Here is a 27,988-nt window from a genome sequence, read left to right on the forward strand (position 1 = left end):
TGCTGCCTCAGTTTCCCCATCTGTACATGGGATGATAACCCCCCTACTGTGGGGCCAAAGTGAGGACCAGGTTGCTGAGCTGGAACAGTAGGTGTGGTGAGGCTGAGATAAGTAAATCTTGGGGTGGATTTGGTATCTTTTGTCTCTCAGCTGTGTTTATTTTTTTTTATGGTGATGTCAATCATTATTCAAATGCTTGTGTTGTTAACTTACAGGGCTGGAGAGTCTCTGCTGGCTGGGCCCACCTCAATGAGACAGCAGTGTGACAAGGTCCAGTCCTGAGGCTACTTCTATTCTAGGACAGCCTTCAGGGTGGTGAGGAAGCTAGGCCAGTGTCCTGACACCCTGGAGTCCCTGGTCACCGACGTTGGACTCAGGGTGACTGACGTTGGACTCATGGCTTAGCGAGGGGACCTAGGGGCTGCTTTGGGGACTCAATAGTGTGGCACCCAGGTGGCGAAATGAATGGGGTTGGGCAAGGAGGCCAGGCCCGGGGTGGGCCTAAGTGTGTACAACTTTGGCCTCATCTGAAAGTTCAGCCTATCAACCATTCACTGGAGGTTCAACGGTGGCTCATCCCACTTGAACTGGAGGACTGGAGGTAGGAGCAGGGGTCAGGGAGAGGTCAGACAGGGGGCCCGATCTACCTGTTAGAGAAACGACAGACAATGGGAGATAGAAGAAGATGCAGAGAGACCAGGAGAGACACAGAAAGGCAGAGACAGAAAGAAACAGAGAGACAGTGGAGAGACAGAAACAGACACGGAGGGAAACAGAGATAGAGAGAAAGATGGGCAGAGAGAGACAAAGAGATATAGAGACGGGGAGATGGTACGAGGGACAGAGACAGGAAGAGGCAGAAATAGGCTCCTGGGTCATTAATCCCACTCCCCAGATCTGGCCATGGACTGACTCCTCCCTGGCCTGCAACCAGATGGGGGCTCCTCCTGCATACAGATGGAGAAACTGAGGCCCAGAGTGGTCAACCTGCAGCTCCCAAGGCCATGACACTGGTCAGACCCTGAGGATGGGGAAGCACAGGCAAGATCCTGAAGGCTGGGGGTTTGAAGAATGAAAGGGACCCTAGTTCCCGATGGGCTTCAGGGGTAATTTGGGTTTTGGAGTCAACTTGTCCTGTGAAAAGCATCTCGGGTCTCAGGTGGGATTAGCAGAAACCTAATAAAGTTGAGGGGGAAGGGTGTCATGGAAACAGGGTCAGCACTGCCTGCGTCCCTGTGAATCAGGGGACAGCCCTCGGGTCACTGTGTGTTCTCCACTGCAGGGCCCATTTGAGATTTTCCACAACACCCAGCATTTTTAAATGACCTCTGGGCTCCTGGGGCTGATCCCAGGCCCGGATGTCAGGATGGAGGGAAAGCTCAGCTCCTCCTGGAGGCCAGCCCAGAGTGGGGGATGTCAAGAAAACTCTGAGAATGTCCTGGGCCTGAGAAGAAGGCGCCAGGCGGCCTCGAGGGGGCGGCTGGGAATTATGCTTTGGCACCCCCCTGCCATTTCGGGGACACACGATGCACACCCCCACACCTGCCTGCACCCAGGCTGGAATGACTGGAGCAGGGACCGCCCCTTCTCACCCCTGGCAGGGGCATTTGCAATACACGGAATGACCTCCTACCCCCAGCGGCTGCCTCCCTGGAGATGATGGGGGGAGCCTGGACAGGGGCAGTGAAAAGTGGTGGCCTAGGGTTTTAGAGCAACTGGGGTCTCGCCCCATTCCCTGGGACTGGGGGACTGGGACTGACTTTATCGGTGATGTCCTTGAGGAAGTGGGCTGGAATCCAAATGATCAAAATCCATCATTTCACCAGGAAAAATCCCTGAACCACAGCTTCTATCAGAAGCAGGAACAGGAAGACAGATAAGACAGGAGCTTAAAATGAACTTGACTCACATTCCAAAGCAGGCAGGGAAAGATGCCGGCCATGTGAGAGTGGATCCCTCCAAAAAACGGAGAAAAAAACCTCATGGTGGAATCAGGAATGCAATGGGAAAGGAACGACTGGTGAAACAGAAGATCGGATGGAGGCGCCTTTGTATCAGGAAAAGAAGAAATGAGACAGATGGTGTTCTCAGCCCTTCAGGGAAACAGACACGGCTGTATTCAGAGATACTCAGGAGATACTCAGAGATACAATGGAGAAGGTGGATGTACCATATTCATGGACAGGGAGGCAGAGTCTCAAAGACTCTTGTCTCTCTCCATCTGATATTTTAACACAATCCCAATCAAAGTCACAACGGGGTTGTTGTTGTTGTTTTCTCCTGGAACTTGATAAGATGAATCCGAAATTTGCCTAGAAGAGCAGAGGGCTGCAAATAGCCAGGACACTTCTGCAGAACAGGGTGGTGTTACCTGTCCTACCAGATATTGGGACCCATTACAAAGCCTGTAACTGAGTCAAAGGGATTTGGCATAAGGACAGACATATGGACCAATGGATTGGAATTAAATGCCTATGGACACCCAATGCAGGTCAGGAATTTTACTCTGAGATGGAAAGGGTCTGTCCCAGCAGTGGGGATGGGAGACTATTTCATAAAAGGATCTAGGAGGCATGAATCAATGTTGAAAACAATTAATTAGATCCTATGTCACATCATGCATAAAACTCAACTCCAAGTGACTAAAGGAGTTACATGCAAAAATATAATAAAATAAAGCATGAATGCCTTGGTAGAAAATGTAGGCAATCTAGGGGTCAGGAAACAAGATCCCAAACAAGAGCCAACAGGCATCATCTACGTAAGAAAATGTCAACAATTCGCATACATTAAGATTAGGACTTTTTGTTAATCAAAAGGCACCTTAATGAAAGTAAAAAGGCAAGATACAAACTAGGGGAAAATATTTGCAATATACTCCACTGACAGAGGAATAGTATAGAACATATATAAAGAACTCTAACTCATCATGAAGAGCATGAAGAACCCTGAGGAGGAAATGCATGCGGTGAGAAGATGTTTAGTATCAATTGGAAATAAGGGAGATGGAAATTAAAACACCAATCAGATGCCATTTGATGGCAAAATCCAACAATATCTGTGTTTTCCAAGTCCCAGATTCACAAGAAACTCACTCATGGCTGGGGGAGGGTGAACGGTTCTGACATTTTAGAAAAGTATCTGGAGTTTCTAAGCACATCAGAGTCCACAGTCCACATCCTCTTGAAATCTCCAAAAGAGAAATGCATGCCTTCCACCTCCTGGCCAGCGTGCCCGGGTATAGGCATTGCCTTCTCCAGGCTGAGGCACCTACTGGAGGGCAGGGGGGACCATTATCTGAGATGGGAGGAAGTGTCAGAGTGTCTTGCGGCTGCCAAAACAAAGTACTACGCACAGGGTGGCCCAAAACAATAAAATTTATTCTTTCACAGCTCTGAAGGCCAGAAGTCCAAGATCAAGGTGAGAGCAGGGCCGGCTCCTTCTGGAGGGTCTGAGGGATAGTCCATCCCAGGCCTCTCTCCTGTCTTCTAGGAAATTCTTAGCATTTCCTGGCTTGTAGCAGCTTCACTCCAATCTCTGCTTCTGTCTTCACCTGGCCTCCTTTATCTTAGGTCTCCTCTTCCTTCCTCTTATCTTAGTGACACTTGTCATTGGATTTAGGGCCCTAAATCCAGGATAATCTTACCTCTAGATCCTTATCTTAATGACATCTATAAAGATCCTATTTCCAAATAAGATCACAGTCACAAGTTCCAGGTGGACATGTGTTTTGGGGATGCTACGCCGGCCACGACCAGTCAAGAGTATAATCTTGACTCCAAGATTACACTCTAATCCGTGGAGCATCCAGCAACCTGAAGTTCAAAAGCCACCTTCCTGATACTACAATTCTTGTTCTCCTTTATGTCCCCAGCTCTTGACAAGGACTTGGCACACAGGTAGAGAGCAGTGACATGAGCAAATCCAAGCTCCAGGGTTTAAGTCCTAGGCCTTCAGATCAGTGACTTGACTTCTGTACCTCTTTTTCCTGGCCTATAAAGTAGAACTGATTATACCGGCTGGGAGAATTGTGCCCTTTGCCCCACTGCAAAAATATGTCTACTCAGAACCTTAGAACATTCCCGTAAATGTCACTGCAGATGTAATTAGTCACAGATCTTGAGACAAAATCATCCTGGATTGTGGTGACCCTGAATCCAGGTATTCTTATAAGAGAGAGACAAGAAGACAGAGACAAAAAGGTGGCCATTTGGAGACAGAGGCAGAGATCGGAACGATGCAGCCACAAACCAAGGGTTGCCGGCAGCTCCCAGGAACTGGGAGCGAAGCCTGGGACAGACTCTCCCTCAGAGCCTCCCGCAGGATCCAGCTCTGCCCACACCTGATTCCAGACTTCTGGACCCCTGAGCTGAGAGAGGAAAATTTTTTGTTGTTTTAAGTACCTGGTAACTATCATTTGTTACAGAGGCAGGAGGAAAACTCACTCATTGCTTTATAGGATGCGGGGATGATTAAATGAGGGAATACCTAGTACACAGCCAGGTACACAGTAGGCATTTAACATATGCTCACTGGGAGAATAAAATGTGCTAATTCAGCAAAGCATGAAGTAAGCATTGGCTGTGATTACATGAGTGATCAAGGCTGAGAAGGCTCAAGTGCGCTTCTCAGTGTACTTCCTACCCCAGATCCCGACAGTCCTGGGCCAGGGCACCCTCCTTGCCCTGGCAGCAGGCTGTTGACCAGTTCCTCTTAAGCACAGATACCAACCAGCCCCTAGGTGGTGGCCCCAGAAAACCTCCCTGGGCTGCAGCAGGTTGGAGCCGGATGCTACTTGCAAACTGAAACCCAGGCCTCGGGCTGTGGCCACCCACTTGTGAAACCAGTTGTGTTATTTTGCCTCTGTGAGAAAATCCCCCAGTACGGCTGCGTGGGAGAGAGATGAGAGTGGGGACGCGGGTTGGAGGAGGGCTGACTCCATTCCCAGGAGACTTGGGGACTGACAGCGCCGTGGTGCCTGTTTCCCCATCTGTAACTGGGCTACTTGGGAGTGGGGAGAGGGTTGCACAGGCTTCTGGTCAGATAAGTGACTTCACCTCTCTGAGTCTCACTGTCTTTTGTGAACTGGTTGGAAACACACAGCCACTAGAGTGCCCCATGGGGTCAGGTCTTTCCTTTGGGAGACACATGTCAAACCCAATCACCCGCCTTGAGATCCTCCAGGGGGTCCCATTGCTCTTAAGGTGGAAACCAAGGCCTTCCCGTGGTCCCCAAGGCATGCAGCCCTGCTGCTCTCCCCACATCATCTCCTTTCACCGCTTCTTCAGGGACTCAGCCCCAATGTCACCTCTTCCAGGAGGCCCTCCATGGCTGCCCAATCTGGAAAGACTCTCCGCTACGTCTGTCTGTGTGTCCCACATTATTCATTCTGTCCATCTCCTTTCCTGCCCCCAGACCATGACTCCCACAATGGCAGGGATATGTCTCAGTTGTCCCCAATTTGTCCCCAGCCCACAGCCCAGGGCCTGGTGCACAGGAGACATCTAGTAAATGACTCTTAATATCAGTGCGATTACTTTGAGTATATTGATTTGACACTGCTGAGAACACTGATGGCAGGAGAGGAAGAAAGGGCATGGGTGGCTATGACATTTGAGCTGAGACCTGAAGGAGGTAGGAGAGACATCAGGGCATCTTGGTGAAACTGGTCCGGGGTGGAGGCGCAGCTTGTGCAAAGGCCCTGAGGCAAGAGAATGCCTGACTTGTCGGAGGAGCTTAGGAGGTCTGAGTTGACTAAGGTGGAGAAGGAAGTGGGAGCAGCAAGACCAGCAGGGCCTTGTGGCCAAGGGGAAGACTTTGGCTTTTACTCTGAGGGAGGTGGGAGCCATAGAGGGTTCTGGAGAGAGGAAGGATGAGTCTGACTCCAGCCTCTATGGACATAAAGAGCCTGTGGGAGATAAGAGTAGAAGCCAGGAGATCAGGGAGGCCATGTCTGCACTGGTCCCAGGGATGATGATGGGGCTGAATCAGGTGGTGAGAAGGGATTTGGGAGCAATTTCACTGGTGGATGAGATGAGGGATGGAGAAGAGTCAGAGACACCTGTTTGGTCCCAATTCATGGTGGGGGAAACTGAGGCTCTGGGGGCACAGAGATCTGGGTAAAGGAGAGGCTGAAAGGAACAAGTGGCCAAGGTTGGGGAGGGAGCCTCTGGGCCATCACTGAGTCACCGAAGTGGTCGGCTTCCTCCTGATGCAACCGCCATCCTGTCTCTTTTTGATGTTACCTCTATAATTTCAATCCTGACCCGGCTTCACACAGATAAATTTACTCTCCCAGCAACCCTGAGACACGGGCACCATATCAGTTTTACAAATGGAGAAAATGAGGCTCAGGGAGGCAAAGCGGTCGCTCAGGTCAAGGAGTGGCAGAGGTGGACTTCGAGCCCCTGAGATCAGACTCCAGACCCAGTTCCTGAGGCCAAACGTTGCCTGGGAGGATGTGAGTCATCAAACCAGCCCACCCTGGAATGTGTCACTCGATTCCCAGCTTCAGACAGGGGCTGGGGTGAGAGCCCCTGGGTGTGCTGAGAATTCTGATTTGGTTTTTATGGCCTTGCATTTCTGTGGTTCTAGACTTGCATGTCACGCGTCTGTTCTCTCATTTGTTCATTCATTCCCGGTCACCTTCAGGGCCTGCCTTGTGTGGAGTGACGTCCCAGCTTGGGAGGATCTGGGCCCAACATAGTTTTGTAGAGTCAAGGTCAGGTCAGAAGGGGTCCAGAGCTGGGGGTCTCCAGGAGTCTGGGAGGTGGGGGAGCTTTCTCACGAAGGGACCCTCAACCTGAGAAGCCCTACAGTTCCCTCCCTGCTCCCGCCACACACACACCACGATGAGAGGTAGGGAGGGTGAGGACATGTGAGCCTTTCTGACACCAGAGTCTCCGCCTTGGACCCCACTCTCTGGTCCTCATTCCAGCCTTGCACCAGACAGCTACCAATGCCACTGGGACACAGCCTGGGCCACTTGCCACTGGGAAACTGGCTCCAGGAGGTGGGGGTGTCGCTGCCCAGCGAGTCCTTGTGGAACCATCTGTGCTGACTGTTCATGGGGCAGGCTCTGGGGAGGGCAAGCTGGAAGGCAAATGGAGAGCCCCAGAACGCAGCGGCTGGACCAGGGGACCAGCGATGGGTTTTCATGATATAGGCCTCAGTTTCTTCATCTAAAAACTGCAGGGTGAGGGAAACCCTGTGTCTCGAGATTGGGTGGTGAGCTGCTGGGCTTCCAGGGTTAGAAAGGGAATCTTAGGCAATTGGGTCTTTCAGGCAGCAAAGTGAGGGCCCCGGGCTGCCTGGAGCTGGCCCCAGTGAGGGCAATTATCAGATTAGAATCTGGGCTTGTTGTGGGAGGCCTGGGTGGACCCAGCTCATACAGTACTAGTCTGGAAGATCTGGAGCAGGGTTGAGGGAGAGACAGAGGCAGTGAGAAACAGAGAGACAGAGAGAGAGAGAGAGAGGAGGATGAGAAAGAGAGGAAGAGTGAAAAAGACAGATAGGGGGAGAGATGAGAGACAGAGACACATACACAGAGACAGGGAGACAGAATAGAGACAAAAAGACAGAGAGAGGAAGAGAGAGGGAAGGGGCAATCAGGGGAGACAGGCCTCCCATCTAGCAAATCTGGGGGTGCAGGGCCAGCCCCACTCCACCCGGTGAGCTGGACCAGAGGAGCTCCTAAGTGGAATGAATCTTTTTCCTCCTTAACAAACAACAGCGTTAATATTATCGAGGATAATATTAACATCTTCCTATGGTGGGCTTCCTGCCTCCCACACTCCCACCCACCGCCCCCTTGTTCCCTCTCCCTCCCTCCCTCCCTCCCCCGCATGGCTCCGTGGCACCTCCCACAAACCCCAAGGGAGGGTTAAATACCCCCATTTCTCCTACAAGGAAACCAAGGGTCTCAAACTGCACAACTAGCTGGAGGCAGAGGCAGGACCCACCCTGAAGCTGCGAGAAGTTGGTCGACTGACTATGTGACCACCCCACCCCCAAACCATAAGCACAGGAAGACTTGCAGAGAGAAACCTGCTCCTCCCCCATCTCCTACTGCCCTGAGAGTGTTTTTCTTCCCTTCTCCTGGGTGTTTTGGTTTCAGCAGGAACCAGGTGTAGGAGCAGGCGGTTCCGAGCAGGTTGGCCCAGGGCAGTACAGGAGCCGAGCCAGGAGCGGGTACAGGCCAGGGTGGGGACAGTGACCTCCACCGTTGTCCCAACACAGGGTGCAGGCAGGTCCTGTTCCCTCCCAACCTTTGTGCCATGCCTCGGTTTTCCCACCTGGAAGTTGGGGTCCGGCTGGGTGCAGCCTCCACCTGTGGCCACTGGAGGCGTGTCGCTGGCTGACACCAAGGGCCGCATGACTCCAGCCCAGTTTCCCACATCCCTGCCAAGGTTCCATGGGCTCTTATTAAATATTGATGGAGGCTGCTTGGTGCTGCCCCAATCCCACTGGGGGGAGGGTTCAAGGGGAGGGACAGAGGGAAGGGCTGGGGGGCAGAAGAACAGGGAGGATGGGGACAGGTGTCTACTAAGACGAGAATTCTTAGCTCTGACATCTAAAGCACAAGCACCAGAGGAAAATACATAAGTCAATTCCATCAAATTCACAACTTTACATCAACAAAGGACTCTCAAGAGAGTGAAAAGACAACCCGCAGAATGGGAGAAAATATTTGCCAATCATATATCCAACAAGGGATTAATAACAAGCATAGAGAAAGAACTCTCACGACTCAATAATAAAAAGATAAATAACCCAATAGAAAATGAGCAAAGGATATGAATAGACATTTCTCCAGAAGATATACAAACGGCTGATGTGCGCATGAAAAGGTGCTCAACGTCATTAGTCATCAGGGAAATGCAAATCAAACCACAGTAAGATACCATCTCACACCCACTAGGATAGCTAGACTCAAAAAAAAAATATGGGAAACACTGGTAACGACAATGTGGGGAAACTAGAACTCCCTTGTACATTGCTGATGGAATGTAAATGTGCAGCCACTTTAGAAAACAACCTGCAGTTCCTCAGTAAGTTAAACACGGAATCATTAGATGACCCGGCAATTCTACTCCTAGGTATAGACCTAGAGAAATGCAAATGCGTTCACACCAAAACTTGTACACAATGTTCACAGCAGCACTAGTTACAATTGCCAAGAGGTGGAAATAACCCAAATGTCCGTCAATGAATGAATGGATAAATAGTAACACACCCATAAGGTAGAATATTACGAAGCCATAATAAGGAACAAAGCACTGACACACACAACAATGTGAATGAACCTCAAAAACTCATGCCGCTTTTCTGTCATAAAAGAACAGATGCAAAAGGCCACAAAGTGTATGTTCTCATATATGTGAGATGACCAGAACAGGCAAATCTATATAGACAAGAAGCAGACTGGTGCTTGTCAGGGCCTGGGGGAGGGGGATGGGGAGTGACTGCTCATGAGGACAGGGTCTCCTTTGGGGTGATGAAAATGTTCTGGAACTAGATAGAGGTGATGGTTGCACAACATTGTGAATGTGCTAAATGCCACTGAACTGTTCGCTTTAAAAGAGTAATTTGTCTAGTATGTGAATATATCTTTAAACAATAAAAAAAAACAGGAGGAATGGGCAAAGGCATCCAAATCTGGGGAGGGCGTTCCTGGCATCCGGGGGGTGCAGGGCTATTGTGCATCATCTGCAGTCCATCTCCCGTATCGCCAGAAGCCCCTGACACCCCAGCCCCATTGTGGTTTGAGGGCAGAGGTAAAGACTATGCCTCTTTCTGACCAAACCCAGAAGCCCCCAGAGAGACAGAGGAAGCAGAGTATCTGAGGAGGTGAACTGAGGCGGCCTTTCTCCCTGATGGAGACAAGCTCCCTCACTCACGGTGGGAGCCATGGTGAAAGGGAGAGTCAGCCCAAGACAGAAATAGAGGAGAGGAGGTGAAGAGGGTGCAAGAGTTCTAGAGAGGTCGCCTTACCCATTTTACAGGTGGAACACCAGGGCCGGCAAAGCCGAGCCATCTGCTCCATAATGAACCACAGCAGGAAGAATCTGGACTAGTCACAAATTTGGTCTCAATTCTCCTACTCTAGAACACTCTCACCTCAGCCTAATGATAAACCTATCAGCCTCCAGCCCCGTGGGCTGTGACCTCTAGCTCCCCATCACCCATTCCCGCCAAGAACACCTGCCTCAGGGCTTTTGCTCTTGCTCTTCTGGACTCTTCACTATCTTGGCCTAGTACCACCTCCTCCGGGAAGCCTTCCCTTTCTCTCATTCTTCACACTTTAACTTGTCATTCTCCTAAGGTTGATTATAACTCTGTATGATGATTAGATTAGCATATCTTTTCTCTACCCAACCAGGAAGCCTTCATGATGGGACCTGTGCAGGACAGAGCTTGGTATACAGAAGGTGCTTAACACTGACTTCCCAAATCATTGAATGAATGAAACTGTGAAGTGAGGTCTACTACAGTCTTGACTCCTGTAGCCGCTGGGATGAGCTGAGGAATCAACACTCAGAGGAGCCCGGAGTAATGAGTACACAGCAAGTGCTCAATAAACACTAGACCAGGGCTCTCCTAAGCAGGGTTGCCCAATGCATTGAGGCAGGGACACCAATAAGTGCTTTGAACTTCTTCATATTATACGAGCAAACAGAGGCCCAAAGAGGAACCACCTATCAGTCATTTCCTAGCAGCAGAAACAAAACTAAAAGTGTCTCAACAAAAAGAGAACCTGATGGGAAAAAAATAAATAAAATAAAATAAAAAAAAATCCCAGGGTGGTGGACTTCAGGTACGGCTGGATCCAGGAACTAGGGATCCATCTCTGTACTGCTGTCCTCCTTGCATTCTTTTCTCCAAGACAGGCTCAGCCTTCTCCCATGAAAGCAGGCTGTCTGTCCCTTTTCCCACGAGCTTCAGCAAGAGTTCCGGGCAGTGCTCAGTAAACATCTAACTCCTGCTCCTTGGATCCAGAAGACTTTGCTTGGGTGTAAGCTTCCAGCCAACTCCAAGGGCCACCAAACTGGGTCCTGTGCTACTAGGTGGGCCCAAGACTGGGACTGTTGGCATAGGAGCATTTAGCTCTCCGGAGGCTCCCTGTGGGGGGTGAGGATGGAGGGTTCTGGACTTGAGGGACGTCAGCTGACTCTGGTCTTTCTCATGAGTCTGCTCACCCAGCATCCTCTCCTGTCTGTCCACCTGCCCTGGCCACTCATTCTCAGGAATGAGGAGGGGGTACCTTCAGGGAGAGTGTGCCTGGTCGAGGGCACGGTTTGTGCAAAAGGTGGGACGAGGCAAATCCAAGAGAGGAACAGTGAGCAGCCACGTGTAGCTGGAGACCCATGGCTAAGGCCTCGGTGTTTCCCATCTAACCGCATAAATGGGAAACTGCCTATTCCGCCCAACGGGTCAGGGCCACGACCACTCTCCTCCTGGCCCTTCCGGCTGCCTGATATCACTCACCCAGAGGCCTCACTCCTTTTGCCATAAAATTCTGTGGTTCTGAGTTGCAACCTCTGGCCCCCTCACCCCGTTTTTAAACCGGAAAAATCTGTTTCGCAAACTCGGTGGCAGGTGGGAGGTGGGAGGGGGCGGAAAGGTCTGGGCCGGGAAGACACGCGCCGCTGCTGCCACCTGGTGGCAACAGAGGGAATCGCGGCAACTCATTTAAGAATGAGGGGGCGGTCAGGCGGGGAAGGGGCAGGAAGCAGTGGATTCAGGGTGTGTATGAGAGTGAGAGGCACGGATCCTGCTTGCTGAACTATGGGTGTGAAAAGGAGGGAGGACTGAGCCCCGGTTGGAGGGCTACCGACTCCTTGGAGGGGCGGGGCTGGGGGGCCAACCAAGGCTCCTGTTATGGGAGGAAGACCCAACCTCACTCCCCCTGGGGCTGCCCCTCTCCCTGCCCAGTTCTGACTTGGCAGAGTGATCATCCAGCTGTGTCTCGCCCAGACTGGGTGCTCTTGGGGGAACCAAAAAGGGGAGATTTAAAAATGCATGTGGAATGAATGAACGAATGAATTCTCTGTTCCTATTTGGGGATTTTGAGCAGGAAATCAGGCTTCAGCCAGGGGAAAGATACCCAAGAGAAGGCTCATTTATTAAGGCTTAGACCCCCTAACAGCTCGGCAAGGGGTCAACATTATCAACACCCCCATATTACAGGAGAAGAGACAGGCCAGGGAAGGGGCCATCATCTCCCACAGAATGTTAGAGACTCCCTTCTTTTCTCCCCACCCAGATCCTTTAAGCCTGGAGCCCCTGTAGTGTGGTGGGGAGCTGAACACACAGACTCCGCATCCAGTGCTGCGGGATCAGACACCCAGCCCAGGGCCCTGGGATCAATGTTGCCTCCTTTGGGCCACCCTCTAGTTTATTCCACCCCAACAGGCAATGACAGTGCCTGTCCCTGCCCCATGGATATCAGGCCCAGCCTTGTGTAGCAGCTTCTGTTTCATGGTGATTTTTAGGGTTCCCCTCACAGGACATGTCGCAACAGGTGCTGGACAGAGTAGGGGGGCGGGGCAATGGTGGCAGAGTCTGGGATGTGGGAATGGGGTCTGGGTCACTTGGCTGGAGTTTGGCTCCCGCCTGTGCTATGTGGCTTCACGTCAGCCACTCGCCCTCTCTGCACCTCAGTAGTCACATCTGTAAAACAGGACAGCCATGTACCTCAGACATCATGCGAGTGTCTGGACAGGACAGTCTGACTATGCAATAAGCATTTAGTAATCAGCCGCTGTGACTGCGATTGTCAGTCTTCCTGTCCATATGAGGTAGACGTTCCCTTTTCTCCTTCAGGCCTCCAGGCTCACATGCTGAGGGTCACCGGACCTGGGGCTCTGCATTAGGTCTCCCAGGAGTAGGGGCAGTGCAGCCACCTGGGCAGGGCTGCCCTCCAGACTGTCCTGCCCACTGAGTCCCAGACTTCCAGCCTTGGGGTATCCTTGCACCCGTCTCCTGTCCTCCAAGGGCAGCTCTGTATCTAGGGCTGGCTCAGGGGCACTCTGAGGTAGCTCCGTCTTGTCCTTGAAAGGCCCAGGCATGTCCAGGTCAGCCCTGTCATCTTTGTCCCAGGACATGGTCACCACCAGAGCTTGTTTCGGGGACTCCTCCTCCTCCTCCAGGAAGTCTGCTGGGCTGGGCCACTGCCAAGCCTGTAGAGGGAGAGTGGGGCCGAAGCTGTAGGTGGGGTGCTATTTCCCATCCACACAAGGATGGGGAGGACCAGGTCCCTGCTGCCTAACTTCTCTAAAATCTTGAGACCAATTTGGGGATCCATTGGAAGGACTCCCCGCCTCCGCAATTTCTTTTTGGAAAATTGCCCCTGCTTTTCTCTTAGTTGATGTGATCGGCCATGTGATCCTGACCCATCTAATTAGAGCACTCCAGCCCCCTGGTTCCTGTCTTAAGCATGGGGATGGGCATGTGACCCATGCTGGGCCAATCAGTGATAGCCCTGTAGTTTTCCTCCAGTTAATGGGGAAGATAGATTTTCTCTTCCGTGAGGGAAGGCTGAGCCTGCCTGGGAGAGAAGCCTGCAGGGAGAATGGCAGCGTGGAGAGATGGATCCCTGGTTCCTGCATCCAGCTATGCAGGAAGCCCACCGCCCTGGCATTTTTTTCCATCAGGTTCCCTTTGTGTTGAAGCCACTCTGAGTTCTGTTTCCGCTGCTAGGAAATGGCCCACAGGAGCTTTCCCTTTGGGCCTCTGCTTGCCCATCTATAAAATAGGACATATTTTTGGAGTCCCTGCCTCAGTGGGTTGGGGTAGAATAAAATAAGTTAATACATGGCCATTACTCAGCAGAGTCCTGGCCCAGAGTACAGACCCAATAAACAGGACCTAGAACTAGAAAAGGAACCCTTACCTGCTTCCACTGGCTGCTGGGGAACTCGACAGCAGTGCTGGCACAGGGTGTGGGCAGGGGTGGACACAGATGCCGCAAGACTCTGGGGAGAGAAGAGAGCCAGTCAGCGGAGCAGTGCTTCTGCCTGTTCTTATTGTTTCATTGTTCTGACTTATTTTTTCACCTTCATTAGGTTACAAAGGGAGTGAGGATTTGGATTGGTGGAGGGGAGTATAGGAGTCTAACAGACCCAGGGTCACATTCCAGCTCTGCCCTCACTGCTGGCTGCACTAACCATCTGGGCCTCAGTTTCCTCATGTGTAAAGTGGGCACAAATCCCTATTTGGTGTGAGCAGTTATTATTATTACTATTACTATTACTATTACTATTACTATATTACTATTACTATTACTATTACTATCGCTATTGTCAGGGTGTCAGGTCGGGGATAGGGTGCAAGTTACCTGTTCAGGCTGAGGTATAGAAGGACGCCCAGGAGGAGAATGCTCAGGAAGCTCCCCAGAGATATGAGGACAATGGACAAATCGAACAACTTGGAAACCTGGACTTCTTGGGGGTGGGAGAGCTTGGGTTAGGGGAGGGATCCCTCCTGCCTCCAGCTGGAGAAGGAGCTGGGTGCGCCAGGCCCTCCATAAATTTGCTTTTGATCCTGACACACCATGGGCCCCGCAGTGCCTTGATTTCCTCATCTGTGAAGTGGGAGACCAGGAGACCCACCTGCCTGTGACTGTGGGATAAAGGCCTGGCACCCAGGCAATGCTGGATCCAGAGCTGCCCACCCCACACCAAGCCTGACTCATTGGTACACTATTTTGGGACCAGATTTCACTGCAAGGACAATAGGCAGAAGCAATGGCAGGAACCGAGATCATTTAGTCTCCAAATCTCTCAAAGCCACACACCCCAAGATAATGGAGCCCACCTCCTGATCTTTGTGATGAGAAAGACACTCATTCATTCATATACATTCATTCATTTACTCGATAAATAGTCCCCCTGCTCCTTCCTCTTCTCAGGAGCCCCCAGCAGAGGGAGGAGGCAGAGCCAGACATAGACACCCCCACTCACCCTCAAGGTGTCCAGTATGGAGGAGGGGCAGTCACAGCTGGGGGACACCCAAAGGGAGCTTTTGTGCTGAGTTTTAAAGTATGAATACGAGTTTGACGACAGGAAGAGCAAACATTCCAGGCAGAGGGGCCCTCACGAGCAAGGCCACAGGAGTGTGAGAGAAAGTTCAAGAGGGGAAGTTGTAGGGCATGAGGCTGGTGGAGGTAGTGGGAGCAGGTTAGGCTGGGACTGTCTCTTGAGGGCGATGCATGGAGGGCAGGACTGCTTACAGATGCAGGTGGGATAGGGCAGTGCATGCTGGGTAAATACTTGAATCCTATCCCTGGTCCCCCCCACTCACCTATGTAGAAGCGCTGGGGCTGACTCCAGGCGCCCCTCAGTGTCGCTGTGTCTGCTCGCACCTGCACACTGTAGGTTGAGCCAGCCCGCAGACCACCAAGGGTGACCTGGGTCTCTGTGGGCTTCACAGGCAGCTCTGCAGGAGGGAAGCAGCCATGGTTCCCTGGATCCCCTATACTCCTAGGAGGCTGGGCTCAGGTGGTAGAAACCAGACCCAGAGAAGGCCATTGAGGTTCCCAGGGTCACACAGCAAGATGGAACTCAAGCCCAGATCCCTTCCTCCCCATGCCAGGCCTGTCCTGCCCCACATACCAGACACCTGGTTGCTGTCCTCATCTTGGCAGCGTATGACATACTTCTTCAGTACACCGGGGCAGGTGCTCAGCAGGGACGGCGTCCAGTCCACAGACACAGAGTCTGGGCCAAGCGTTTTCACTGATATGTGCTGTGGGCTCCCCACCACCGAGGCTGCAACCAGCGCCATTGTCACGGTCAACTCCGAGTTCTGGCTGAGCACTTCTACCTCAGCACTGTCCACGTAACGTTGGCCACAGAATCCTAGCTCCACTCCTCAGGTGCTGTCACTCCCCCTTTCCGAGCCTTAGTTTTCTTATCTATAATGGGCGACGCCTCTTCAGGGTGTCTTAGGAGTTGATTGAGCTGACTCTACTTGTCCAGCTTCTGACCAGGGCTTGACATGGACTAGGTGCCTCTAAATGCTTATTCCCTCCTCCTGACCCCCACTGCTGAGGCCACTGCTGAGTCCTCCAGGGAGACCACCCTGAAGGTTTGAGCCACTCACCATTGCCCCCAAAGTGATAGGTAGACAGGACGCTAGACCATGAGCTGGGCTTCTCCGGGCGTGCAGTGGCAAAAATGTTGATAAGGTAACAGGCCTTCTGCCCCATTGCCCCAGACGCTGAGCTCCAGTGGTGGGTTGCTGGGAGGATTAGCAATGGTCAGGCCAGTAAATAGTTTGTGTTCCCACCTCCATACCTTTGCTCTGTCTGTGCCATCTGCCAGGAGCTCCTAGGGTACTCCTACCTGTGCCTCAAAGCCTCTGCACCAAAGTCCCCTCCTCCAGGATCCCTTCTTTATTCCCCACAACCTGCCTCTCCCTCCTCCAACACAGTCCTACTCCATGAGACAAGAGTATCTGTATCTATGGGACTCCACTGGACAAGAGTATCTGAATCCAGCTCTGTCTCCCTGGGCTGGGAGCATTTTGAGGGACAGGTTGAGGCTGAGGCTTCCTGGGGTCATGGCAAGAAGTGGGATAGTGAGAGGCTGCCTGGGCCATATGGCACCTCCCCTTTCCCTCCAGAGGCTTCATTAATTTGCCACCAGTATCTTGCTAGCTACCACCTTTCCTGAAGAGAGTAAATGTTTAGGAAACACCCTGGAATGTGAGACTCATTACCCGCCTGGGTGCTACCTGCCAGGGGTGAGCTCTGACACCCCAGATTCCCAGCAGGAGGCTCTAGCCTGCATGGCGGGGGAGGGTCCAAGTCTCTACCTGTCCCCACCTCGGTGTGATTCAAGCAAGTGGCAAGACCTCTCTGGGTCTCTGATACTCTACAGGAACAGTCTCTATAGGTCTGAGCTGACCAGGAGCTCTAACGAAGGACACAGAGTCAGAAGGAGGGCAATCGCCATCATGATACCTGTTCCAGGATGGTCCCAGTCTTCAGGCACAGTCAGGGTACAGGTGGCAGGGCTTCCATCCTGGCCACGGAGCTGCCACTCGATGCAGTACGTCAGGCCCGGGGCCTGGGCTGGCCAATGCATAGTGGTCCCATTGGCCTCAGCACTGATATTCAGAGCTCCTGGTTCTGGAAGGCAACAGGGAGACACATCAGGACAATTGCCTCAGACCACCCCAACAAGGCGCCTGTAGCCCCTCCCTACCCTCTCACCCAGCTCTACCCCCCACAAGGCCTGGAGGGTCAGTATACTATCTCCCCACATTGGGGGCTGCCGCGGTGGGGCTGGGTACAGAGGAGACAGAGGGACTGTTTGAATGAGTTGAGTCCTCCCCGAGCCTGACCACAGCTTCTTTGCCAGGATGTTCCCATCAGTGCTTCCTAGATTGACACACTTTCCACACGAGCCTCATGGGTGTCTCCTGCTTCAGCAGATGCCTGGCCACCCCAACCTGTCTCACCCATCAGTGGGTGGGGCCTGACTAGAACTCAGAGGCTAAGGGCACACCCACTCAGTCTCCTGGGTGCATCTCTCCCACTCCCTAGAACAAGGGTGTCTGCAGCAACCTCAGAGAGGTGGGTGCTGCCTCCGGTTCTGGTGACATCTACCATTTATTGAGCACTGACTGTATGTACCAGGCCAGTGCCAAGCACTTTACAGGCACCATTTTGCTATGCATTGAGACCATGATCACCCCAATGATACAGAAACTGAGGCTCAGAAAGGGAGAAACACTGGTTCAAGGTCATACAGCAAGGCCATGGTCCAAACCAGACCAGGGCCTGGTGGACTCGCTACTGTGCCACCCTGGCAAGTGGCTTCACCTGTCTGAGCTTCAGCTGTCTCAGCTCTGAAATGAGCATCATCGTAGCAGCCCTGCCCTTACAGGATTGTTGGGTGCTCAGCAGGGCCAGGACCAGGTGAGATGACAGAGGCGCTCATCTCAGGCACAAAATTTAAAGAGGCAGGGAGGAGGACTTGATCATCAGGATAAACACCATCTTAATACAATCTTTTTAAAATATTAAAATGAATGCAAAAATATGTGACGAGTGCTATTCATAATCATTAAAAGGTAGCAACAGCCCAAATGTTGATCGGTAGGTAAACAGATAAACAAAATGTGGTTCATCCTCACAATGGAATGTTAGTCATAAAAAGGGCTGAGGCACTGACACACTACAACGTGGATGAACTTTGAAAACATGATGCTGAGTGAGAGAAGCCAGACACAAAGAGCCACATAGAAGCCAGACACAAAGAGCCACATTCTGCTTATGTGAAATGTCCAGAACAGGCAAAGCTATGGAAATAAAAAGTAGATTAGTGGTTGTCAGGGGCTGGGGGAGGAGAGGATGAGAGTGACTGCCAATGGGGATGGGGTTTCTCTTTGGGGTGATAGAAATGTTCTGGAATCAGAGGTTGTGGTTGCACAACATTGTGAACGCGCTAAATGCCACTGGATTGCGCAGGTTAAAATGGTTAATTTTGCTATGTGAATTTCACCTCGATAAAATATATACTTGTATATGCATACATATATACATAAATATAAATCTTGACTTTTCATTTAATATACAAATGTATGTATATACTAAATACATATGTTACATATATTATGCATATATATTGAATAAAATATCAAGATTTTAAATAAAAATAGAATCAACTCTGTACTTGCATGACCCTGAATCACTCTCCATACCTTTTTCCTGGCTCTTGTCCTAATAAAACTTTATTTTCAAAACAGGCAATAGGCCCAGGCTGCAGTTTGCCAGTGAGAATTTTTTTTAAATACTGCTTTATAATATTATGTATCTTGATTACAGACTTTTGACACACCCCGAAATTAAACACCCGCCTCACTTTACTCTAGCTGAGGCTCAGAGTAGGTGCTCAGCTCTGAGGGGCCCTCCCATGGCCCTCCCCAACCGGAGGAGGCACCTGTGTGCACATGGGCAGGAATATGCCATGACTGGTTGGGGCCGGGGCCAAAGCGATTCCAGGAGATGACAGCCAGGTCATAGGCAGCGCCCGAGAGGATGAGCCTTGTCCTCAGACGCAGGGTCCTCGTGGCCTGGGCCTTACACGAGCAGGACAGCATGTGCAGGTGGAGGCGGTAGGTCACCTCTGCGCCAGACTTGGGCTCTTGGCAGCCTTCTGGAAGCTGGATCTGGGGCAGCTGTCATGAGAGGGAGAGATGACTTGTGGGGATCTAAACATGCTCATTGTCCCCGTGGGTAGACATCAGGGCACAGTCCACGAACACGGACTCATTCACAGACCACAGCCAACAACATGCACCAAAAATTTAAAAAATAATAAACCTAGACGCTGGCAAGGCTGCTGGGAAACTGGCATTCACATCCTGTGCACGTTGAGTTTTATTTGGGGGTGGTAATTTGGCAAAACCCCCTAGGAAAAAAGGAGTTTCCATCTTTGGACCCGCTGACCTCAAGCCTGGAAATTTTCCCCATGGAATTCAAATGAGAGAAAACCCCGAAAATAAAGGAACTTCCCTGTAGACTTATTATGATGGCCCCTTGGGGACCTGGCTGAGTCAGTTATGGTGAAGCCAGTGGGTAAAATATCATGGTTTTGCCCCTGGCTCTGGCAAGAAATTTTCCTTTTGTGCATCAGTTTCCTTCTCTGTAAAATGGGGTTAATTAGACTATACTAAATGGGCTATTTAGGGGACTTCAAAGAAATCATCTCGCATCCAGACCAACACAATTGACCCCTCCTGGCTTTCCAACATCTACCGGAGCCCCACAGTCTGTTTCCCTGAGGGTAGCCGGAGGGAGCCTGTGAATATCTGAGTCCAGCCATATCTCTCCTCTGTTCACATACCCTCCATGGCTCCCCATTCCCATTAGTTAAACACACAGTCCTTCTAGTCCTTGCCACCTCCACATCTTGTCTCTTTCTGTCTCCCACTTGCATACCACCCTCTCCAGCTTGTTGTCACCTCCTCCCCATTCCCAGGCCACCGCATAGCCCTGTGACAGCCCCATTACCTGCCCATGCAGATTCACTTGCCTCCTCCCATCTGGGCCAAGCGGCTCCACCAAGAACCTCACGTCGGGCGGTGGGGGGATTTCTGCCATGAGATAGCAAGATGGTGACGCTAGAGGGGGTGGGAGTGCCCCTCCTCACAACCTTCTGTGGACCTCGGATGGGGACCCAGGACCTTGACCTTCCCTCCCACGAAACACAAAATTTTAGGGGTTCTTAATACTTTTCCAAATCTGAAAACAGAGATATGTTTCACAATGTGAATATACTTCATGCGATGGAACTGGATACTTAAAAATGAGTAAAATGATGTAATTTCATGTTGGGTGCTTTTTACCACAATTGAAAGAAAAAATCTGAAAACAACTCTTAGAATTTTTTCCCAGCAGATATCCTTTTGGGCAGGAGGAGGCCCTAGCTGGCGGGGCTGGGGACAAATGCTGACAGTCACTCCATCCCTGCCCACCCCCACCCCTCCTCACACCCCACCCCACCCACATCTTCACTCCTGAGCTGTCCTGGCTCCAGCTTCCTATGTTATTTGGGAAAATATCTTCATGATACAGCCACTTTCACCCATCAACTCCTCATGCGGCTTTAAAAGAACAAAACCAACCAAACAAATTGGAAGGAGAGGAAGACTGATAAATGTGTTCTTTTTAGATCATGAATTCACCATGCTTTACAAGGCAAAGCTTGTTTATGGCCATCTGCCTTATTTTGAACACCTGTCACCTTGTTTCTAACACTTGCTGCCTTAGTTCTAATACCCGCTGTCATATTTCTAATGCCTGCCCCTGTTCCTACGGCTCTGGGTGCTCTCACCAGGAGGGACACACACGGGGTTGCTCCAGCTGCTCCAGGGACTTCCTGGGGCCCCTGGCCCAAGCCGCCTCCTCCGTAGCTGAAATTCCTGGGCTGCGTCTATCTCCAGGGGACAAAGGCATGACTCTGGGGAAAAACAGGTCAGACATGAGGCCAAGGGCCTGATGTCTCACACCCAGGGGTACATGGGGCATGGCACTGGTCACTTAGCTATAGTGCATTTACTGAGTGCCAACTGTATACATGAATTTACTAAGAGCTAACTGTGTGCCGGGCCCTGAGGACATGGCAGGAACAGGCCAAGACGTGTCCTCTTAGAGACTCAAGGATCACCCTCTTCTTCCCCTGTTCTAGGTTCAAGTCCCAGCAAGGCCGTGCCTTGAAATGTGACTTTGGCCTATGGCTTCTCACCCCCAAGCCTTAGTTTTCCTCACCTGTGAAGTGGGAATAATCCAATACTGAACTACGGGGCAGGCCAATGGGTATACAAAGAAATTAGAACTGGCCTGGCACACAGTAGGTGCTCAATTAATGCTAAGTTGCTGCAGCCATTGCTGTTACTATTCTTATTCTCACCGAAGCCAGCATCATCCTGATGTCCACAGTCACCCTAGGATGAGACCATATTTATATGTAGTTTTACATTTTGGTGTTGAAAATATTAGCTATTTTGAAATTTTAAACAATTATTTTACTAAGTGCAATGTGGAATCCTGGACTGGATTCAAAGAGAACATTCTTGGGAAAATGGGTGACTTCTAATAACCTCTGGAGTTCGGTTCTTAGTGATGTACCCTGTTCATCTCAGTTGGGAATATAAGATGTTAACAGGAGGGAAGCTGGGTGATGGTTCTAACAGGAGCTCTTTGTATTTCTCTGCAACTTTTCTGAAAATCTAAGATTAGTCCAAAATTAAATATTTATTTAAAAGAATTATTTTAGGAGGCAAAATTTATTTTATAATTTCTTTAAAAATTATTTTAGGAGGCAAAACCTGTCTGTCTGTGTTGTTGGGGGTTGGGAGAACCCCGACCCAGCCTGCCTCACCCTCCCCATGTGACTCAGAGAGATTCCCAACATCCTGAGCCTCAGTTTCCTCATCTACAAGGGAGGCTGGGAGGGCCTACTGCAGAGTGCGCGTAAGGGGTTGGAAATAAAACAGAGAGAGGTCCCATGTCACCTGCCACTGATCGATCCGAACCCATTCACCTGATGGGGAAACTGAGGCTCAGGAAGGGGCACAACATTTAAAGGGAAGACAAGGCTGAAGCTGAGGAAACTACCTGCCCTTGAGATGCTCTCAGTCTGAGAGAGGAGGAGACTGGCCACAGGTCAGAGACTCAGGGTCTCTGTCTTTCTCAAACTGGGGGCTCATTGGGGATTGGGTCAAGGCTGAGGTTTCTTGTAGGCACGGGCTTGTCCTGTTAGGGCAGCGGGAGGACAGAGCAGGGAATAGGCAGCAGCTGAAGAATAAATGAAGGTCCGAAGAAGACATACAGATGGCCAGCAGGTACATGAAGGATGCTCACCATCACTAATCGTTAGGGAAATACACCTCAAACCACAATGAGATACTACCTCACCCCTGTCAGAATGAATATTATCAAAGAGGCAGGAGATGATAAATGCTGGCAAGGATGTAGAGAAAAGGGAACCCTCGTGTACTGTTGGTGGGATTGCAAATGGGTGCAGCCACTATAGAAAACAACATGTAGGTTCTTCAAATACCAAAAATAGAACTACTGTATGATCTAGCAATTCTACTTCTGGGTATTTATCTGAAGGAAACAAAAATACTAACTCAAAAAGACAAAGGTAACTCTGTGTTCATTGCAGCATTATTTACAATAACCAAGATATGGAAACAACTGAGGTGTCCATCAAAGAGTGAGTGGATAAAGAAAATGTGATATATGTACATACAATAGAATATTATTATTCAGCCATGAAAAAAAGGAAATCTTGCCACTTGTGACAACATGGATGGACCCGGAGAGCATTATAGAGATAACTCAAGCCAGAAAAGAAAAATACCACGTGATCTCACTTATAGGTGGAATATAAAAATAAAAATAAAAATAAAACGAACAAACAAAACCCCAAATTTATAGATGGAGAACAGATTAGTGGTTGTTCGAGGTAGAGAGTTGGGTAGGAGGGTAGGCAAAATGTGTGAAGGGAGTCAAAAGGTACAAACTTCCAGTTATAAAATAAACAAGTCCTGGGGATGTAATGTATGTACAGAATGGTGACTACAGTTAATAATACTGTACTGCATATTTGAAAGTTGCTAAGAGAGTAGACCTTAAAAGTTCTCAACACAAGAAAAAGAAAATCTGTAACTATGTATGGTGTCGAAGTTAACTAGACTCATCATGGTGATCATTTTGCAATATGTACAAATATTGAGTCATTAAGTTATACGCCTGAAATTAATATAATGTTATGTGTCAATTATATCTCAATTTTTAAAAAGGGAGGGAGGAATGGGTGGAAGGGCAGCTTCCTGGAAAAAGTGGCCCTCAAGCTGGATTCTGAAGATGGGCTGGATTCACATGTGCTCAGGTGGAGGGAGAGGCAAGCAGGTGGAGAGAACTTCATGTGCAAAGGCAAGGAGGATGGAAATCCAGGGCATGGTTAGGGAATGACGACCGTTCGGGAGGACGCCAGAGGAAGCACAAAGCAAGTGAGGGCACCTGGCTGGCTGAGGATGAGGATGCCCTGCTATAGGTAATAGGGAGGTCAAAATCAGAGCTTCATGTCAGAGAGACCTTAGAGGCTAGACATGGCACAAGAGCGGAGAGAAGGTGGGAAGGATGACAGATGTAACGATGGTAACACTGATTTCAAGGAGTTCTGTGCCCGCCAGTGACCTGGAAAACAAGCTCACCAGCTTCCATGGACTGCCAGGTGTCCGGCGCCGGAACTGTACCTCAGCACCATCCTGGCGGGCTGGGGTCTCCCACTCCATGCGCACCTGCCCTGCTGACCCTGACACCTTGATGTCTCTTGGCGGAGGGTCGTATTTAACTGTAAGCAGAGATGAGGTTTGGGGAGAGGAAGTTAGCATGTGTGTGAGTTGTTGGTCCTGAAATTTTCAGAAAATTTGCCCATGCCCCCACCCAGCCCAGGGTAGCCAACCAAGTTTCCCAAACATGAGTCAGGGACACCCTGCAGTTCCCACCTAAGCCTGGTACTCTATGGGTCAAAGTCAAAATTTATACACAGAATCCTGTTAGTGAGGAGATTTTTAAAATATTAATACCCATTGCTGACAAAGTTATGGTGAGACAGTCACTTTTGTCAATTACTGACAAGAAAGTAATTAATTGATTCCAGTTCTCTGGAGAACTGTTAAGAAAATCTCATGAATTTTTTAGACCCACTTCAAGGAGCCTGATCTAAGGAAAGACGTCTATCACTCTTTCTGCATCTTGTCTGTCATACTGTGCCTGATTCTACCTCAGGGACTTTGCACTCGCTGTGAAATACACTTCCCCACCTGGAACACACTCCCCTACCTTTCTTCCTGCTGGATTCATTTTATGTTTCAGGATGCAGATTGCGCTGGAGGCCTCCCTTGATCTCCTAGCAGTGTCTCATCAAGTATATTAATTATGCCTCATCCATCACCCCCACTCGAATCTAGGCTCCATGAAGGCAGAGGCAGGGCCAGATTAGGGTGAAGTGAGTGAGGAAAGGTTGTACAAATACAAGGTCAAGTCTTGTCTCTATTTAAAATTTTGATATTTTGTTTGTCATAGATTTTTTTGGCATTAATTTTGACTTTTAAAAATGTTTCATTACAGTGTTGTTTATATGACTACTGAGGGGTTTTTCTGGCACCCCCTTAAAATTTTGTGCCCAAGGTGGTGCCTCACTCACCTCATCCTAGTCCCAGCCCTAGGACCTCCATTGACCTTGCCCATGACCCCTATGGCTCAGCATGGTTCCCAGTAGCAGCCCAATGACTATATGCTAAATGAATGTTGTTGACTCATAAAAACAGAGTTTAAAAACTCAACAAGGTCCTGGCACCCTTATGGTGTCAGGGAGAAATCAAGAAGCAACCTGAGTGTTGGGGATAAATAAGGGGACCATGAAAGACTCTGCCAAGTCACACAATAGTATTCGGTATGTAAATGGCTGGAATTTTCAAGCCCCTTGCCAGGGGCCCAGAATTCCTCCAGGTCTAGGCTTAGGGACCAGAGGCATCTCTGAGTAAGAAAGGGGCAGCGGAGAAAAAGAGAACTGGGTACTGACCAGAGCTGTAGAGCTTCAGGGTAACCTTAGGCGACTTCTCTGTCCGGTTGATGGCCCAGGATTCCACCCAGAGTGTGACAGCATGAAGCACAGATACGCCATCCTGGTCAGAGAATTGCAGCTTGGTGGCCGAGCCTGCAGCGAAGTAGCAGCAACGCTTGGGCCCAAGGCTGTGGAAAGGAAAGTGTTAGTGCTGAATCTGGGGTCCTAGTGGACCCAAGAACGTCTCAGCAGCCACAGGAGACAGTATACATCACATCCCTGCGTCCTTCTCTGCTCCTTTTACTCCCTCTTCTGCCTAGGGGTTCCTTAGAGATCAGCCTGGGACTGAAGGGTTTGGGGGGACCCCATATCTCCCAACATGAGCTGTTACAGAGGGAAGGAGGAAATGAATGGATGGATGAATGGATGCACGGACTAATGAATGAGTGAGAGGGTAAGGATGAAGGAAGAACTAGAGGGACCCTAATTGCTGCCCAACTTGGATGTCCACCCAGGCGACTCTCCCCTCCACAACTCAGCCCTACCCTCCCTGCTCACGCGAGAAACTGAAGCCCAGGGAGAGGCAAGGACCAGCCCTGGGCTGCGATCACACATCTGAGGGCAGGGGCATAGGGTTGGCAAGGGCTGGATGGTGGGTGAGGGTCTGGGGTCTTGGGAGCTGTCCTCACCAGCACCTCAGGAAGTGCCTGACCCCAGCCGCAGGGCCCTCATACTCCCAAGAGCATTCATAACCAGCACCAAATATCCGGTAGCAGTTCAGGTTCCTGGGGCCCAAGGCTGAGCCTAGAGAAGATCCTGGAGGTTTGAGAACAGACCAGAGTAAGGAATGGGTCTCTGTGCTGACATGCCCTCAGGATGAATCTTTGTGACACTTATGTAATCCAGTGTCACCGTGTCACCGCAGCTTGAATGGCTCTTAGCATATGCCTTTCCCACCTGTCTCCTGCCATCTCCCCAGCTCTCCCTGCTCCAGCCACACCAGCCTCCTCATGGGGCCTCGAACACACTAGGCTCGCTCTCACCTCAGGGTCTTTGCATGTGGTGTGCCCTTCCCCCAGATCCTGACATTCCAGTTTCTCCTTCAGTGTCACCTCCCCCACCACCAGCCACCCAGAAGCAGCCCTCTTCCTCTCCATCTCTCACCACCCCCTGCTCTGTGCGTGTCGTCATATGCAGTATATGCATTTATTGGTCTGTTGTCTATCTCCCACATGAGGCTGTGATCCCAGGAAAAAAAGCTGGGCTTGCAGATGATTCCTTCATGTCTAAAACTGTATGTTCACATAATAGGTACTCAGTAAAAATTTCTTGACCAAAGCAATAGATGATACACCTGCTCAGTGGCAGACCCTCAGGAGTGCGCTTTACAAGCCTAAATGTTCCAGCAATGCCTGCGTCAGGGAGGGGGGAATTAAAAATTCAAAATATTTTACAACTGCTTAGCCCCATGTGCTGACCAATCCGAACAGACTCAGACTCTGGTCCTGTGACCCCATTAGGGAGGAAATGAGGCTCAGAAAGGGTGACTGCTCCAGAACACCAGAGCTTGGGTTGGGGCTCTCAAGATCCCAGGTGAGCCCAAGTCTTTGGCTGGGCAGGAGGGAGCTAAGGGAGGGGCTGCTAGGGATTCGTCAATCAGAGCCCAGCACAACCTCCCCCCCAACACAATGGGGAACTGCTCCAACCTGAATCTACATCCTGATATGGTGGGTCCTGAAAACAGCACTCGCTGGTACCGCAGGCTTCAGCTGTAAATACAACAAAGAGATAATGACAGTCCTGGCCTTTCACTGCATAGAGCCTGGGGAATGGCCAAGTGACCATCCACCTGCCCACCCACTTTCCCATCTATGCACCCACCCACCTACTCATCCATCCATCCATCCACCCATTTATCCACCCATCCATCCACCCATCAACCTCTAGGGCTGCTCCTCCAAAGCAATCCAGGGCTCCATGGCCCCCTCCCTGTCACTAGTCTCCAGCCCTGCTTGACACCCAAAGACCCTGAAACCTTGCTAATCCCTAGTTTATAGAGAGGGAAACTGAGTCACAGAGAGGCGAAAAGTCGCCCAAGGTTACACAGCAGCAAGAGCAGAGCTGGAATAAGAGTTCAAACCCAGTTATCCACAGGGGGGCTGGGCCTCTTTCCACTCGATTCCACAGGATGGAGGGAGAATTTATAGTAAATACTATGTTAGGTATACCTATCATATACATATTTGTTCATTATCCCTTCCTAAGCTATTTCTCATTGAACTCTGGGAAAGATTCAAAGATCCAACCCATTCCATATAAGACAAAATCAAGACCAGAAGGGAGATGCCCAAGTCTGACCCCAAAAGCCGTGATCACTGATTATCCATTTGATAGAGAGAAAGACAGGCACAAAGACAGAAAAACCAATCCTGGAACCCAGGTCCAAGGCCCTCCACACACATTCCCCCCATCAAGAAAAGCTGTAGCGGCTGGGGATTGGGGTAGGGGGTGGGGCGTGGAACTCACCGCCCTGCTGGGGGAGCAGGAGGAGGAGGAGGGGGACCAGCCTGGCCACTGGCTGCCCCATCTGGTCCACGCAGAGGCCTATGGCCCAGGACAAGCTTCTGTGCCACTGACAAGGCCCCAAACACCCTGTCCTCACCCTAGAACACGTTGAAGCTGAGCAAGAAAGAAAACTAAAAGGAAGATTAAAAAAAAAAAAAAGGTTAGATGTCATGGCCCCTCCCAGGCAAGTCAAAGTGAAAGAGAAACCCAGGAAGTCAGAATCGTGGTGGTCTTGGCCTCATCCCAGCCACAAACGTACCTGCGGGGCAAGTCAGACCCAGGCCCCAGGTCTGGGGTTCTGCTCTGCTGGCCCCAGACCCAAGCTGAACACC

At 50.5% G+C, this 27,988-nt stretch overlaps 1 protein-coding gene across 3 annotated transcripts; it reads right to left on the minus strand.

The window, feature by feature from the left end:
- Positions 1-12,003: 12,003 nt before the first annotated feature.
- On the minus strand, positions 12,004-27,774 carry IL12RB1 (interleukin 12 receptor subunit beta 1). Of its 3 annotated transcripts, none has more exons than XM_039867846.1 (16): positions 27,618-27,774; positions 26,798-26,860; positions 25,781-25,907; positions 25,110-25,279; positions 23,737-23,876; positions 21,423-21,456; positions 20,847-20,972; positions 20,024-20,106; positions 18,951-19,188; positions 16,967-17,134; positions 16,105-16,242; positions 15,615-15,770; positions 15,304-15,438; positions 14,339-14,441; positions 13,895-13,976; positions 12,004-13,181 (listed from the first exon to the last, which is right to left on the minus strand). In XM_039867846.1, exons 1-16 carry the CDS (start codon positions 27,676-27,678, stop codon positions 12,822-12,824), a joined length of 2,184 nt encoding a protein of 727 aa, XP_039723780.1. In that variant the 5' UTR covers positions 27,679-27,774; the 3' UTR covers positions 12,004-12,821. The 3 variants fall into 3 exon arrangements, with proteins under 3 accessions (XP_039723780.1, XP_039723779.1, XP_039723782.1); XM_039867845.1 differs by having other exon boundaries at positions 14,339-14,444; XM_039867848.1 differs by lacking the exon at positions 14,339-14,441 and having other exon boundaries at positions 12,936-13,181.
- Positions 27,775-27,988: the final 214 nt, after the last annotated feature.

Source organism: Pteropus medius, unplaced genomic scaffold (genome assembly GCF_902729225.1).
Source record: "Pteropus medius unplaced genomic scaffold, Ma_sr-lr_union100, whole genome shotgun sequence".
NCBI classification, from domain to species: Eukaryota; Metazoa; Chordata; class Mammalia; order Chiroptera; family Pteropodidae; genus Pteropus; species Pteropus medius.

Coding starts and splice junctions, on each gene's coding strand:
- IL12RB1 (XM_039867845.1), bottom strand. CDS start 27,678: ATGGGGCAGCCAGTGGCCAGGCTGGTCCCCCTCCTCCTCCTCCTGCTC. Junction 25,908..26,797: donor ATATCAGGATGTAGATTCAG/GTTGGAGCAGTT, acceptor TCAAACCTCCAG/GATCTTCTCTAGGCTCAGCC. Junction 20,973..21,422: donor TCAGGATGATGCTGGCTTCG/GTGAGAATAAGA, acceptor GTTTTTCCCCAG/AGTCATGCCTTTGTCCCCTG.